At 45.2% G+C, this 17,293-nt stretch overlaps 1 protein-coding gene across 1 annotated transcript in view; it reads left to right on the top strand.

Annotated features, from left to right (window-relative positions):
- LOC146203264 (uncharacterized) overlaps positions 1-17,293 on the top strand; it is a 173,090-nt gene that overhangs the window by 16,665 nt on the left and 139,132 nt on the right. The window contains exon 2 of the mRNA XM_084588635.1: positions 8,070-8,118. Within this exon, the coding sequence (XP_084444761.1) occupies positions 8,070-8,118 (49 nt within the window). The remainder of the gene's footprint in view (positions 1-8,069; positions 8,119-17,293) is intronic.

Genomic DNA, 17,293 nt, shown 5'->3' with positions numbered 1-17,293 from the left:
GTGCAGTGACATTTGGCCGGATAGGCCATGATCATGATTTCTGTCGACTTTGCATTCTTGTTGTGCTTGTGGTTATGAGCTGTTGAGTGTGCACCGATGGGTGATGCATTGTCAAAACAAAAGCTATTTTTGCTTATTTAATGAGCACAGAAGCAATAGCAAGCATCTTCTATTTCTTTTAGCCTGGGTGCAGAGTAAGGATCTCATATATACTGGGTAAAAAAGCCACTTTTCTTGATTTTTTTAAAGGAAATATCGAAGCACCACATACGTGTCCATATTAGTTTCTTTTTCTTGCTTTGTTCAACTGCAAAATTTCTATTTCATTTGGTTTTGTGTGTGCTGAATACAGGGAAGCGGAGTGTTATTAAATTTTGCACAGAATGCCACTTTTCGGGTTGATGTGCAGTAATCTGGAAAGCATAATTCCTAATTTATTGACTTGGTGACACACACTTGACTTAGTTGTTGAAAACTCTTAAGGTTCCCTTTCAGTTGATCAGTCATTTTACTCCAAGGAAGATTGTTAATTGTTGTTAATTGTCAAACAAATGTTTTCAACTAGCCATTTGAAAAAAAAAAAAAAAGGCTTGTGGGAAATTTGTTAAAGAAAACATCCAGAAAGTCTCTGTGGGCAAAATAGTAAAATAATTAACAAGGTAATGAAGCATAATTAACTGCAAAATATCTTTTACCCATGTTTTTGTAATCTGATATAGTTACCAAATCACCAAACGTTATTTTATCGATGAGAAATGGTCCTGACGAGCTTTATACAACAGCTGTAAAAGCGTAGCAGTTGGGAATTATGGGTATGCCAGCATTTTGGAGTGCCAGGAGCCTGCATGGTGTTGGCAGTGAAACCTCTGGTCATGAAAGCAGATATAAACATTTTGCTTGCTACATCAAATATGCTTATTGTATTTGAAACCTTTTCATGAGTTCTAAAGTTAATTATCCCCCTCGTATTTTATAATAGTAACTTAATGTGCGACTATTTTAGGCATCCTACAGCCCTTTTGTTCTCTTTGGTGCACCATCGAGTAATACAGCCAGGCTGAGTTGGTGCATGCATTATTTGTATGATTGCTAATTGTTTGATCAATGGCTGGGATTGATGTGTAAACCTATAGAAACCAGATGAATGAAAATTTTTTTGAAGTACACTGCCATCTTGCCACTACTGTTTGGCCAGGGAATTGTGTAGCTGTGTTTGCATTGTTGAGTTGATTCTCTATTTTGTTGTGATTTTTAGTTCATTTATTCATTTCAGTAAGCAAAGCAAATCAGTTCTCTTGTGTTTTGAGTGCAGATCCAAAATATCAAAATACAAGAGAGCAGAAACTCCTGAAGTATGGGAGTGCAATGGGACCTCATGCCATTTAATGAAATAGAAGTGGGCAAGGCTTATCTCTGGAATGATAAAAATTTGTGGTAACCATGGAGATATTTTGACGATAATGAACTTGGACGTGCAGGCAATTTCAGATGCATTCATCAAGTGCTCTTCTATAAGGACTACAAGCTTGTTTCAGACAAGTCTCACTCTTATTGCTTGCTTACAGTGGGGAAATGGGCCAGGTAATACAATGAGGTTACTTGAGTTTCCGCTGCAGAGAGTGAGTTTGGAATTTAAACAGCACGTCTCTTGCATAGCACAGCGCAAGAATATTCTCTTGTGGGATGCAAAGCAAAATGCACAGGAAGAGAGGCTTTCCATCGGATGAAGCTAAGCAGATGAGCAAATTATATTTTTATACAAAGAGCTGTGGAAGGCATATGCACTTTTGTCACCAAGTAGCATGCTCTGTGTGGTTCTGTTTATTTTTCATTTTTTTTTTAATTGACATGACAAGTCTCACCTTTATTATTTGTTTACAGTGGGGAAATGGGTAATTTCATGCGTACAGAAATTATTCACACGAAAAATTATTTTTATTTCAGCAAATCATAGTCTAGCTAAAAAAAATCAACAGAATTTTAGGTATATTGAATGAGAAAACAGAAGAATAAAAAAAAAAGCTGAAATATGCATTTTGTGCCTTACTTATGTTAGGTAGTATCTGCCCCTCCCCCCCTTTCCCCATCAGTTGCAAAGTTACAAAACTCACCCTGTTAAACTTTCCTATCAGAATAAGAAAACAAACAATTGCTTGCACAAAGTGCTTCTTTGTACTACTGTGCAGTGAAGTGTGCTGAGGTCGTTCCCAGCAGTCTTGAAAAAAGCTCGATCCACTACACTGTCTGCCAAGTGTCAGTGCTGTGAAATTGTGAGAATATTGCGCTTGTTACTGAGCGAGGTGGCTGCGAGATGAGGATGCCACCTCGATGCGATGATGGCTCCATGTTTACTGGTTCCAAGCCAAGTTTAAAAATACTCTCACATGCAGCTGGTGAAGAGTGGAATCGGAAACTAAACTACAGTCGTATCGCAACATACTGGGGTGGTGTTACTTTATACTCAGACTGTCCACAATGGGCCATTTCGCGCCATCATTCTAAGCAAACGATTTGAATAGGCATTCTAAGAAAAGACTCAAATGTGTAAGTGTGCTAAAAGAAGCACTAACTGACTGCATGTTTGGCAATAATGTGTTTTAAAAGTGGCAGGAATGCCTGGGTATCAGATGCAGCCAGCAAGCATACGGATCAAAGCTATTTGGAACAGTATTTTGATCTGCAAGAGTGATGTGCCTCACTATTTTGCTTTGTGGGATTGAGAGGTACACTTATTTACTTTCTGTTGCCAAAATCTTATTTTATTATTTTTAGCTAGTTTGTTTTGTAGTGGTTAACGACCCAAAGTGATTCAGGCTTTGAGAGACGCCGTAGTAGAGGGCTCCGGGAACTTCGACCACCTGGGGCTCGTTAACGTGGACTGGCATCGCACAGCACATGGGTGCCATGCTTTTCGGCTCCATTGGAAAGCTGTCGCCGCTGCCGGGATTCGATCCCGCATCCTTGGGTACCTCAGCCGAACACCCTAACCACTGTGCCACCGCGGCGGGGCTAAATATAACCAATTGAAGAGCTAGCGTGGAAGAGTGAAGGCAGTGGTAGCTGGTGAACATGAATAGGCACTTTTTTTTAACATTAAAGCACGTCATGGTTTCAGTGATGCTTGCGCTTCTTTATCACGATGCTGTAGAAGAGGTGATTCAGCGCCGTTTTGTTGGTAGATTGATGATACTTTAAGAAGGAAATTTAAAACTTTTTTGAGTGTTGAAGATGTCCTTTGTTTATTACCGTAGAGTTTCGAGCTAGTCCCCCCTCCCTTTATTCCCCTCTATTATCATGCACTGCATCCAGGCAACACTGACCAGCCCCATCCAGTTCAAGAAACCATTCGAATCTCAACTTTCGAAAACATCACAATTAAAAACGGCACCCTGACTGCCCCGATTTGCCTGGGATGCGCACATGTTCAAGACCCGAGGATGACGGAGAGTATCAACTGACCACCGCGAGTGAGACATTGAGTGCGCGCTCACCAAAAAGCGGATTGCCACTGTCTAGGTGGAAGGTAGCGCCAAAATAAAAGGTCCATTCGATTCACCTTTCCGGCATTTCCAGCAATCAGACGAGGGCGGACACAGGGAAAACGACACCTCTGAAAATGATGCAAACTCGGAATAGGGACCTAGAGTGTACTAGAATAGGTTCTAGTACATTCGAATGGCCCTTGCGCTGCATAGACTGGTTCTTGCAACTAGTAGTATTGGTGCAGAGGGTGCAAATAATGTTGCACAGCTGATATGAATGGCTAAGTGCTGCACCAATACTACTAGTTGTGAAACTTCCCATAGAGCCCGCCGTTTTTTTGATACGTATGAAAAAAAAAAAACGGTGGTTCTGATTGGTCATATTTGGGGGTTTACGGATAGTGGCGGTGCGCTATCACTAAGGTAAACTGTTCCTAAGTAACAAACTTCAGATTGTTGATAAATGTACGACCATCTTTAAATGTAATCAATTGAAGAGATGCGCTAGCAAGAATTTTTGTAACAGCCGTAGAGATAATTAAGACGGAAAGTAAAATAAAAAGAATGCGATCATTTTGGGCTGCTTTTATATGGTGCAACAATCTATACGGGCACGAAAAATGCATATTAAAACGAGTCCCTATTTCAAGCGTAAAAGCTCTGCTCTGTGCAGTGCCGTTCATTTCAAAAAGTGCAGGAGTTGTGTAGGTCCAGTTCATATATTTAACATATTTAAATGGGGCTTGCGGCGACGCCTCTTAGTCCGATTAGCCCGATCAGAGATAAATAAAATTTTCGATCATTCACTGTACTTTTTTTTTTTTCTGGCAGGGAAATTTTGCCGCCACTATTGTGATGTTCGGTGCCATTTTCGGGGTAGCCCCTTCCTCCCTCACTTTTCTGCTAATTTTGACTTGGGCGAAAAGGGAGGGGGGGGGGGGGGGGGGGGCTGGCTTGCTCACAATTATTTTTTAAGAATTTGTTAACATTTGAGTAGGCATTCTAAGGAAACAATTCAAAGTGGGTCGTTTATTGAGTACGTCTGTTCTTCTAGGTGATTTTATTTTTGTGGCCTTACAAAACAAAATAAATCATCTACTATCAGGAATTGACTGATGAAAAGGCTATTCTGTCATGTCATAAAGTGGTCTTGCTATGACACAAAGTAGTCTTGTTCACAGCCTCTGAGCAGTTCATGACTGAACTCTGGTGTCATGTGCCTTGTTTCCTGTTCATAACATACGACCATATAAGAGCAGTAAGAGCAACTCATGTGAGCTAGTGTCTGAGGTGTGGTTTTTGACTGCCGTGACCAAAATGTGTGGTTAAATGTACTGTTTCACTAAAAACGTTTCTTTAGTGCAGTCGTTTGTATTTCTGCACTCTGTGCATGACTCACGGCATCACCCATAACCGTTATATAAAAAAAACCTGATGCGGTGCAGTTTTCTTGTGACTCGGCAGTGGTGTTGGCTTACATGTTCAATTGAACGGCAGTTCAGCTTTTCAACTGATGTTGAATTGAACTGCAGGCAGCTGCAGTTATGTGGCTTAGCGGTTAGTGTATTTGGCTTTCTAGACCCAAGGAGGCCGGATCGAATTAGGCTGTGTGACTGCGGCGAAATGCAAAAGGCACCCTGCACACTGTGAAGCTAATGCACGTTAAACATCTCCAGGTGGTTAAAATTATTCCAGAGCTACCCTGCTACAGTGACTCAGTGTAAGGTATGGTGTACGACGAGTAAACCAAGTGACCCATGTTCGATTCCGGCAGTGGCAGCCATGTTTTTATGGAGGTAAAATTCAAGGTGCCCATGTGCTGTGCGGTGTCAGTGCACAAAAGGAATTCCAGGTGGTTAAAATTATCCGTGGCCCTGCACTACGGTATCACTCATAGCCTAAAGAGCTTTGGGACTTAACGTCCCAAAGCTGTCCCACATAAACCTTATTCTGGAGCTCTCACACTATGGCACCTCTTTGTTTCTTCTTTCACTTCCACTTTCCTCCCATCGCTCGTGGCACGGTTGAAGTGTCCACCAAGAAGTGAGGCTGTTACTTCGCCTTTCATTTTCTCAAAATTGCTTTTTTACTTGGCATGCAGAAATATTATTAAATAGAGATGTGCTAGTATACTGGCACGTCTGAGTTTTCTAACTTTGAGCGTAATTCCAGGAATTGAATCACCAAATTTCAGTTTCTTTGCAAGTTTGGTGCTTTTGCATAGGATACACAGTCAAGAAAGTCAGTAGATGCATGTTTGCTTTCATCCTTCAGTCACAGTTTTTCTCATGCAGCTTTATGTATTTGCACAATGCACAAATGCCATTAGTGAACTTTGGGGCTAATACTTGTCTTGACTGAAATTGTTGAATGATTTGAGGAGACATGGCAGTGGAAAATACCTCCAGCTTGGCCATTGCAATGAGTTCGTTGACCGCCATTTTGTCAGTTGACCTAGTCAACTGAAGGACACCAAATTTAGGTTGTCTGTTTATTCTTTGGAATACAAGACGCCAGTAAACATGTAATGCCATCTGTAATTTGGCTGCACCTTGGTAAATAATTTATGATTGAATTGTTTCAGTTATGTTAACCAATCTAAAGAACCAAACAGTGGCTATCACGTCACAGGTGAGTTTAGACGATGTTGAGGTCACGTAAGGCATAACATGCTATGATTTAATCACTTGTTCATTTGCTGTCATGGCTCTTGCAGGAACAAGTTTAAGGCATCTAAGGGTTGGAGCAAATTAAAATGGCCCAGCAACGATTGTATTGCAGTTTTTGTACGTCTCACACAGCCCTCAATGTTGTTTCCACTCATCTGTAACTTCTTGGTGGACACCCCTCTGCACTGTAGTACGAGGGAAAGGATGAAGAAGGAAAGACGTACCGTAGTGGAGGGTTCCAGAGTAATTTTGGCCACCTAGAGGTCTTATTATAATGTGTACTGGCATTGCAAAGCACATGGGCATATTTTGCATCTTGCCTCGTTCAAAACGTGCCTGAGAATGGTGCCAGTATTTGATTCTAAAGTGATCGCATCTGTCGCACTTGTGTGCCTGCCTTCTATATTCTTGCTTGCAGGAAGGTAGCCATTTTCGTCACGCCTCCTAACAGCCAGCCGTTAATCTCCATACAAAGTGCAAAGCGTACTAATCTGATAGCAGATTTCTCCTTCAATCATGTGATTAGCACTGCCACGGCTGGTATTCCATCCTGAGTCCTTGGGATCAGCAAAACCGCTGAAGCTAGTGAGCCACTGCTGCGTCGCGACCAGCTGGTCACTTTGAGGCTAACTGAATTTGAAAAATACTTTTTAGAATCGAGAGGCTGGAACAGTGGTATAGATCTTGGCATTGGGCGAGAGAGTTGTAAAAGTTCCTCCACTTTGGGCAGTTGCAAATCGGTTTTGCTGCAGCTTCCACAGTGCTTGCGCAAGGTGCAGCAGACTGGCCGGTGAACAATATGGCAGTGGCCAGAAAGCCCAAAATGCAAAGGTTTATTGGTCTTACTCTAGTTATTGTGTGTCTAGAAAGGCCATTATGCTGCTGCCGAGTGAATTTTTTGCAGCGTCGGAAAGGTAGATATATCTGGCACAAAGTGTGTCATAGAATGTGCTGAGCAGAATAAGTGTGAGAAGTCAGAATAAGGAATAAGTCAGAAATGTGCATGGTTTTGGTGCATACTTTCATGGCATAACCTGCCATTAAAATAATGAGTGGCAATTAGAATATTTTATGTCCTGTCAACAAGAAGTGAGCCCTAATTGCTGGTTTTCTGCGTGGTCCAAATTGAAAATACAAACCTAAATTTTGACATTGTTTACTCCAAGTCCTGATTTGTGCCTAAATTTTAGAAAAAAAAAAATAGCACTCTTATAGCCTCAGAATGAAAAAAACAAAAACACAACAGTCCTTAATTATAATTGACAACTAAGGCATTACAGGGTTAAGCCAACAATACCAAATTGAAATTAAGAATTTATTATGTGTGTCTAAAATATTATTGCTCGTATTCCACGTTCCTGCACTTTGTAAAGAAATAAGTGCTTGATATGTATGTGAGCAGTTTAATATTGTCACATACCGCTTCGGCTGCTACATGTAGCCATAACTGAAATTTGTATTAGTGCCTCTTTTTTTTTTAATACCAGACTATGCATGACCAATTTCCTTTGTGCAATGGTAAGAATGGTTTGGTCAGTTTAAAATTATACATACAAGGACAAAAATTGCTTAACCCGTCAAGGGCTGTGCACCTCCCTTGCTACGCCCAAGTATACTCTCGTCTTACACTCACTCCTTACAACTTTCGACTTTAATCAGGGTCGAAAAATTTTTGTGGCTGGTCCTGTTATTTATTGAACATTTGTTTATACATAATTTCATAAATGGAGGGCATGTGTTGCTGTTGTTTTTGCTGCAGGAGTTTACAGCAGTCTGTTTTTTGAAACGTGGTAAACAGGAAGTGGGAGCTCCCAAAATAGATGGCGTTGAATGAGTTAAATGCCAGGCTTGATTTATCCATAACACCTTCTCAACAGGGGTCTAACTTATAAACTATTATTTGTTCTTTTGCTTACAGAGTGAAGGATCCTCCCCAACAGGCCAGGAGCAGACCTTGTCCGATACTGGTAAGTGATGTCTGAAATTTTTTCGAGGAAGCAAAATTGATAGCAATATCTTTTCGAAAGTGAAATAAAAGGAAATGACCAAAAGTTGTGCATTCTAAAGTTGAATACCTATCTTTTTTCTGTACTTGTGCTTGAATATGTTTTTCAGTTGGGTATTTAATACCCATCTATTATACTCTCTTAAGTATTGTTTAGATCATTTGCAGGAATGGTGCTCCTCACAGTCCATTGAAGCTTGTGAGTGAGTTTTGAGTCTGCTAGCTTGAAAGTAGATTTTAGACATTCATATGAGCTTCGATGGACCTTGTTTTCATTGCTGTGCTTTCAGTAAACTAAGTACAGCTCCACACTGTAGACTTTGTGTGTGTTTATATATGACTTTTATTAGAGTAGAGCGTTTGGGACACAGAAAATGAAGGTTTCGCACTTTTTTTGAATAGCAGCTGCACGTGTCACTGGCCAACACTTGCAGTTGCATATCAGACGTGCATTACCCACGGGCCACTCATTAGAGTTGGACATGCGTTCGGATCTGCCAGCAGCGTTCGCTCGCGCAGCGCGATTACGCATGATTGGCAGTGCGCACTGTTGTGTACGCAGCAGACGCTAGTTGTGCGCGTGCATGATCGCATGGCATAGACCCGTTTTTTTAATCTGCTGCTGTCGCCCCTTGTCGGAGGCATATCGACAGTGCTGCAGTCAGCTGGGCGCCGTTTCGATCCAGTCAGCCGCCATCCCTGAGTTGCGCGTGTCATACGGCGTGTCGTGTTTTGCGACTGTCCGCAAGCCTTCATGAAGGTTGACAATTGCCGATTGGCGAGCGCATCTAGCAGTTGTGACGTCTCATTCTACGGTCCGGTTGGTGTCCGCATGTGGCTGTTGTCACTTATTTGTCTCGGTGTCCACTCGTCCGTGGCGTTTTGATGATGTGAACTTTAAAGAAGGGGGGGTTCTTGATGACCGGTCTACCGCGCCGGATGGACGACGTGTTGAAGCTCGCATCTCAAGGGTCTGCGAATACTACTATTTTGTCGTCTGTGCTGTTTTGCCGTCTTCGTGCCACCGGCGGCGCAGTAAAGTGCATTGCAGCCGTGGATGTCATCCATTGACGTGTGACACATGGCACTGCCCGGCCACTTTATGGGTTGCCATACTGGCAACAGCAAATAATAATGAGTAACTCGCGGCGCCTATGGGACTGAAACCTATGGGGACTCACCTATGGGGCTGAAACGTGGAGACTAACCAAGAGAGTTCTACTTAAGTTGAGGACAACCCAGAGGGCTATGGAACGAAAAATGGTAGGGGTAACATTAAGAGATAGGAAGCGTGCAGAGTGGGTCAGAGAAATAACTCAGGTTACCGACATTCTGGTGGAAATTAAGAAGAAGAAATGGACATGGGCAGAACATGCAGTGCGAAGAGAGGATAACCGATGGTCGCTTAGGGTAACAAACTGGATTCCAAGGGAAGGAAAGCGTAGCAGGGGGCGGCAGAAAGTTAGGTGGGCGGATGAGGTTACGAAGTTCGCAGGGGTCAAGTGGATGCAGCTAGCACAGAACCGGGTTAAGTGGAGAAATATGGGAGAGGCCTTCGCCCTGCAGTGGGTATAGTCAGGCTGATGATGATGATGAACTCGCGGCACTTGAGTTAACTTTCGGAAGCTAAGAGCATTCGCATTTTCACCTTTCAGATGTTTCAGAACTGAGCCGCTTGAGGGATGTAGCTGCAGCGTAATGTTACACCTCACGGTTTCGCGTAACCTTAACGTTGTCGGGATCGTTCTCGCCAAGAAGGAGCCGATGGATTTCTCCCGGCTTTTCGGTTGTTATATCTACAGTGAGAATCCTGGTTTCTTGCTATATCCTGCAAAGGAATAGCGGCGGCAGCCCAGGTTGTTGAGCACATATAGTACTCCGAGACTATGCAGAATTTATCGCTGCGCTTATCAGGCACGTGATAACTGAGCTGTGCCTGCAAATTTTGGACAGGCGGTACTACGTGAGTCGTTTCTAAGTGGGGTGGCTCGATGCGCGCACCCCTCTCCTCCGCTCTGTGGAAAGGGCGCACATCGAGGTACACTACTAACCTCGTCCTCCCTGGGTTGCGCACTGGGTGCGGACGCCTTCGGCGCCGTCTCCGATGCGTCCGCAGGTACGAGTAGTAGCCCACTTAGTGGAATGTCAGCAACATGTGGTAGTATATGTGCTTTTTTTATTAAAATAGCTAAAAAAAAATTAGATTTCTCTTAGATGTCGCTTAAGAGGAGAATGGCGAAAGCCTACCCTTCCTCTCCTGTCATTTGCCTCTCATCGTTTTCCTGTCATCGGCGTTCGTCGCAGTGCTACATATAATTATAATTGGAAAGGAAAAGCGCAGTATCCGTCACACTCTCTGCGACAAGCGTGCGTTTGGACGGTGCACCATTGCCGCTCCTATCGCGTGGCGTTCCTTGGTGTGCTTTCAAGTATGGTATTGCAGATAGCAGGAACGCTAGACAAGAACTAATCTCGTGAAATCTCGCGGAATATGACAGATCTCGCGCACAACTCTCGCGCACGGGATTTCGTTCCATGAGTCTAGAAAAACTTTCGCTTAAAAGGAAGGATAAAGGTCACTTGGTAGGCATTGTCTGCGATACTAGCAGCAGGAGCAGCAGCCTAAAGTAGAACAAAAAAATAAAGCGTGCGTCTGACCACATTATACGTCTGAGCCAGTCTGGCCTCGCAAGGTGCTCCTGCTGCAGATGTTCTCATCGCACCGGCATGCTGCGTCGATCGGGAGAACGACGCAGCAGCCCGGTGCGCTGGTGGTCCAGTGGCGAAGCTGACCGCTATCCTGCGGTGCCTCTGAAGCCCTGTTTGCTCACGGGATAGCCATTACGTTAGCCAGGGGCACGTCCTGCAACGCCGGCGTGCTTGTAGTTGCGGCAGTGATAAGCACACACAGGTATGTTTACCTGGGGATTTCGAAGGCTCCTTGGTCATTATTGTGCTGATCGTGGTTCTCATTGATTGGTTTATTATTATTTTTTTTTGCCTACCAAAAGAACATTCTGGGCTATATGCGAGACACTGGTGGTCAGGTCTGGATATATATGTTACATGACAGCGTCAAAGCCCCCATGATCCCAGAAAATCCGGCCTCAGCGTCGGCAAAAAAGAAGAAAAAAAAATCATGCGCTTGTTTTTTCTGGCTGGTGACATGGCTGGACACTGATTGGTCGTCGGGTTGTGTGACATCACTCGGACTTTTTGAGATAGGAATGGAACCCTCCGGGCCTCTTGGATCCCGAGTAAGACATGCTACCCCACGGTCTCGCAGGCGCGCTCGTACGGCTCGCTCAAAGCGGGGCATTATCTCCGTGTCGGGCGCTCGTTCACATACTGTGGTTAAGACTGCATGCTAATGAGTATGCGTGAGATCATAGAGGCACAAATTAAGAGATTAGTGAACTAGTTACGGTAGAACGGTAGAAGTAGGCGGTAGGATAGTTAGAGAGGATACTGGTAAGCTGTCTAAGGAGACGAAAGATTTGATTAAGAAACGCCAGAGTATGAAAGCTTCCAATCCAACAGACCAGATCGAATTGGCCGAGATATCAAAGCTAATCAATAAGCGCAAGGTGGCCGATATAAGGAAGTATAACATGGAGAAAATTGAGCATGCTGTAAAGAACGGGGGAAGCCTTAAAGCGGTAAAGAAGAAATTGGGCATAGGCAAAAACCAGATGTATGCGATAAGGGACAAGGCGGGCAACGTCATCACTAATATGGACAAGATAGTCAAAGTAGCCGAGGAATTCTATACAGATCTCTACAGCAGCCAAAGTAGTCAGGACCGTAATGAGTTTGGCGGTAGGGAAAAACAGTCAGACGTTCCACCAGTGACGAAAGACGAGGTCAAGAAAGCATTAGAAACTATGAAAAGGGGGAAATCAGCTGGAGAGGATCAGATAACTACAGATTTGCTGAAGGACGGGGGGGATATCGTGCTAGAAAAACTGGCCACCCTGTATACGCAGTGCCTGTTGTCATCGACGGTACCGGAACCATGGAAGAATGCAAACATTATCCTCATTCACAAGAAAGGGGACTCTAAGGACCTTAAAAATTACAGACCAATCAGCTTACTGTCTGTTACGTATAAGGTATTTACTAAGGTAATCGCTAATAGAATCAGGACAACCTTAGACTGCAATCAATCAAAGGATCAAGCAGGGTTTCGGAAACGGTACTCTACTATCGATCATATCCATACCATCAACCAGGTGATAGAAAAATGCTCGGAGTATAACCAGCCCTTATACATAGCATTCATTGATTACGAAAAAGCATTTGACTCAGTTGAAACCTCGGCGGTGATGCAGGCATTGCGAAATCAGGGGGTAGACGAGCCGTACGTGAAAGTGCTGGAAGATATATATAGTGGCTGCACAGCAACCATAGTTCTGCATAAAGAAAGTAACAAAATTCCCATAGAGAAAGGTGTTAGGCAAGGAGACACAATCTCCCCAGTACTATTCACAGCTTGTTTAGAGGAAGTATTCAGAGACTTGGAATGGGAGCAGTTAGGGATAAGGGTAGATGGAGAATACCTCAGTAATCTGCGATTTGCTGATGACATTGCCTTGCTAAGCAACTCCGGGGATGAACTGCAAATAATGATTGATGACCTAGACAGAAAAAGTAGAAAGGTAGGCTTGAAAATCAATATGCAGAAGACTAAGGTAATGTTCAACAGCCTCGGGAAGAAACAGCAGTTTACATTAGGTAGCGAAATACTGGAAGTAGTAGGCGAATATGTCTACTTAGGACAGGTAGTAACCGCAGATCCGGACCATGAAAAGGAAATAACAAGAAGAATAAGATTGGGATGGTGCGCATTTGGCAAGCACTCGCAGATTATGACTAGCAGCTTACCGGTATCGCTCAAGAGGAAAGTATACAACAGTTGCATCTTGCCTGTACTCACCTATGGGGCTGAAACCTGGAGGCTAACCAAGAGAGTTCTACTTAAGTTGAGGACAACCCAGAGGGCTATGGAACGAAAAATGGTAGGGGTAACATTAAGAGATAGAAAGCGTGCAGAGTGGGTCAGAGAAATAACTCAAGTTACCGACATTCTAGTGGAAATTAAGAAGAAGAAATGGACATGGGCAGGACACGTAGGGCGAAGAGAGGATAACCGATGGTCGCTGAGGGTAACAAACTGGATTCCAAGGGAAGGAAAGCGTAGCAGGGGGCGGCAGAAAGTTAGGTGGGCGGATGAGATTAAGAAGTTCGCAGGGGTCAAGTGGATGCAGCTAGCACAGAACCGGGTTAAGTGGAGAAATATGGGAGAGGCCTTCGCCCTGCAGTGGGTATAATCAGGCTGATGATGATGATGATGATGATGAACTAGTTACGAGGGTCCACAAGGCGAGCCGCACACGGGAGCCATTAGCACCGTCGAGTCATGCCAATAAACGGCCACTGAAAGAGGGCCCACCGAGGGTACGGAAAGGCGATGATACTGATGGATACTGAATAGTCTGTTATCCTCCCGAAGAACACACACACACACACACACACACACACACACACACACACACACACACACACACACACACACACACACACACACACACACACACACACACACACACACACACACACACACACACACACACACACACACACACACACACACACACACACACACACACACACACACACACACACACACACACACACACACACACACACACACACACACACACACACACACACACACACACACACACACACACACACACACACACACACACACACACACACACACACACACACACACACACACACACACACACACACACACACACACACACACACACACAACACACACACACACACACACACACACACACACACAACACACACACACACACACACACACACACACACACACACACACACACACACACACACACACACACACACACACACACACACACACACACACACACACACACACACACACACACACACACACACACACACACACACACACACACACACACACACACACACACACACACACACACACACACACACACACACACACACACACACACACACACACACAGAGAGAGAGAGAGAGAGAGAGAGAGAGAGAGAGAGAGAGAGAGAGAGAGAGAGAGAGAGAGATATAGAGAGAGAGAGATGAAGGAAAGAAGCCAACAGTCGGCGAGGCCAAGGAAAGCGTTGGGGATGGTACTTTATGTCTTTTTTTTTAATGTTTACTTGGATAATCACAGAAATTAGTAATGTAATCTGTTTAGGGGAAAGATAATTAGATACAAAGTAGAAGAAAAAAGTGTGCCGATGGTGGGATCCGAACCCACGACCTCCGTATATATATATATATATATATATATATATATATAGAAACCGAGGAAGTTATCGAACAGCTTATTAACCCCCCCCCCCCCCCCCCTCCCCCTTCGTCCCGAAGAAATAGTTCGATTTAGCTTATGTAGCAACAGGGATATTAGCGATTAAAAACGTCCTCCGTGTTTTCCCTCTGAACTCATACACGGGCACGAACCAGGAGAAAAAAAAGCATGAAGGTGACAGAGCGACACCGCGCTCCGCCTACGAAAGCGTCACCAACCCTTCTCGTTTGTTTACTTGCATTTTTGCTAGGCAGCAGTCTTTCCTGCATGCTTGGTCGGACGAGCACCATGTCTTCTTTGCTACGGTGGTGGCAGTTTCTGCTGCTGACGTCGCCTGCGACGTAATACGGGAATTCGGGCGAACGCATGTCTCCGCAGGTCGCCGCGCGGTGGACATCGGGGATTAAAAAAAAAATATATATAGCAAATTATCAGCTTGCTTTTGAGAACGTGTACGTACGTGTGAAGTATGCTCAGTTGAATTCCCTCTACAGAATGCGCGCACTTGATGGCCACTTTCTAAGCCCCGTCTTCGGGGACCTGTCGATGGACCACGGACTAGGCCGCGGACCGGTCACGTGGTGTCGATCGCGCTCGGTCCGACTAGGTCTGGCCCGCAACAGCATCCACACGGCGGGCCAAAATAGCAGCCGACAAGGCGACCGCGGGGCCGGTCGAAGGTATACACTATTTACTTCTCCGTTTCGCGATGCCCTCGTTGGACACTGCCTCCTTTTTTTTTTTTTTTTTACATTATTTCACAATGCCGAATTTGGCATGCATTTGGGCAATATTATAGGGGCTTCATATAAACATGGACGCATCTGTGCAGCCCTAACAACGTACCTAAGTTGACAGCGTTCCACAATCCGTTTAATTCCAGACGCAAAGATGAAGGTGATAAGGACCACATCAACACACGCGGACGCCTTAACTGTGGACCGAACATAGCCGCAATTAACGCGAATAGCAGCTCACCACTGCTGCACAGCGCGCAACCGTTGCTCTTTAGGCGATCAGCATAACAGAGCTGCGGTTACAATTATCCCAATTATTTATAACACCGTGCGTGGAGCTACTTTCGACTCGGGAATAGCGCGCTCATGCATCGCCCTATCCGCTGCGTCGAGGCGTGCTACAGCAGCGGCGGTTCTCTCTTACGTCAGCGTGCGTAGTGAAATAGCCTTTCCTAGAATAACAAGCCTGACATAAAGGCGTAACCGAACTGACCACTTCGTGAGGATCACTGTGATAACAAGCAAGTTTCTGCATAATAGCTGCCTCATGTACAGCGCCGGCTCACCCGGCCTTCATGTACGCTGTCTCCGCTGCTAAGGCCTCGCCCATATATGGCCATATACTTTTTTTTTTTTTTTTTTTTTTTCACTGGGCAGGTCATTTACAACATTGCTGGTCAAATCGAAAGCACCGTTCGCAGTGGCTTCGATGCGAAACAATCTAGGCCTAGTGACGACTAGGGAGTATTGCGCCGTCGTCCACCGCGCTTGCGGCGGCACCGTTCCGGCAAACTCGCGGCATTCGGCGTCGGACGTGTTCATTTGGGAAGTTCTCTTTATGATGTAGCTGGGGTCCGATGTTTTTTGACACAAGCACGCCGCTGTAAAACACTTACTTGTCCCGGACGTGACGAGGCAGCAGTACGTAGTGCTCCACGTACCGGGGTACGCGGTACTCGAAGGCTGCATAAAAACACCGTCGTACGCCACTCTAGACACTGCCTATGTTACTTGGTGCTCTTCAAAACATGCTCGAAGTGCACTTTGTTGATGTGGGCTAGCTCATGCGCTTTAATCGGGCGCTAACGCGCCTCCTCCGTTCACAGACGCCGCCAGGTCCGTGGTCCGCGGTCCGGGAATAATGCCCAGCCATTTTCGCCGGCTCCGGTCCGCGGACCTGGCGCGGACCTCGTAAACCGGAAGTGGAACGTCACGTGACGCTTGGTCCGCGGACCAAAACAGGTCCGTGGTCCGTCGTGTGTATACACCAGCAGCCTTCAGCCACAGTGGGAGTTCGTTGCGTCTTTTTGTACCTGTAACGAACTGCATTGGCGCTGACAGCTGAAGGCGCAACATTTCAACGCTGGGCAAAACAGAAGAGCACTGGTCTGGGGAGGCTCAGGTTTTATCCGACCCATACTTGATTTCTCTCTCTTGATTTCCCTTCGGCGAGATTATTAAAAGAGCACAACTTTTCGCGCAGTAACAGCAGCTGTGCAGCGTGTTGTTTTTTGCCGCCTCGAAGGTTGTCAGATTCGGGGTGGCACTTTCGCTTCTCGTTGATCAGCTGCCCCAGGATCGGAGCAGCGATCTCCCGGTTTCTGGCTGCATTGCTTGGGAGTCGTGTGTGCGTCTGACCACGTGCGCAGCACACTCGCCATGCGTAGTGCTTCTATATATGCCGATTTGTGCGCTGTAGTGACGAAGAAGTGGACGCGGAAACTTGCGTCCACCGTGTCCGCGAGTGGATTACGTAGTAATAAAAATGGAAGCGAAAAACTTTGGGGGACACATTTAAGCTGCTGCCTCGAAGAGTGTGGCGTGACAGCATTAGTGACTCCTGTCTGCCGGCTTCCCTTGCGGATTCTCACTCGCGTGCCGTGACCTCACTTAATTACTAATCCCTGAATTCGCCTCTGCATTGTTTCACACGTAGTCGTCGGCAAACGGCCATAAGTTGCCACATTACGTGGAAGATAACCTGACGTGGGAATGAAGCCCT

The sequence above is a fragment of the Amblyomma maculatum genome, chromosome 1 (genome assembly GCF_055883805.1).
Source record: "Amblyomma maculatum isolate TAMU_Amacu chromosome 1, ASM5588380v1, whole genome shotgun sequence".
In the NCBI taxonomy this organism is placed as follows: domain Eukaryota; kingdom Metazoa; phylum Arthropoda; class Arachnida; order Ixodida; family Ixodidae; genus Amblyomma; species Amblyomma maculatum.
The sequence above is the reverse complement of the archived record's forward strand: the minus strand, read 5'-3'. Positions and strand labels throughout refer to the sequence as shown.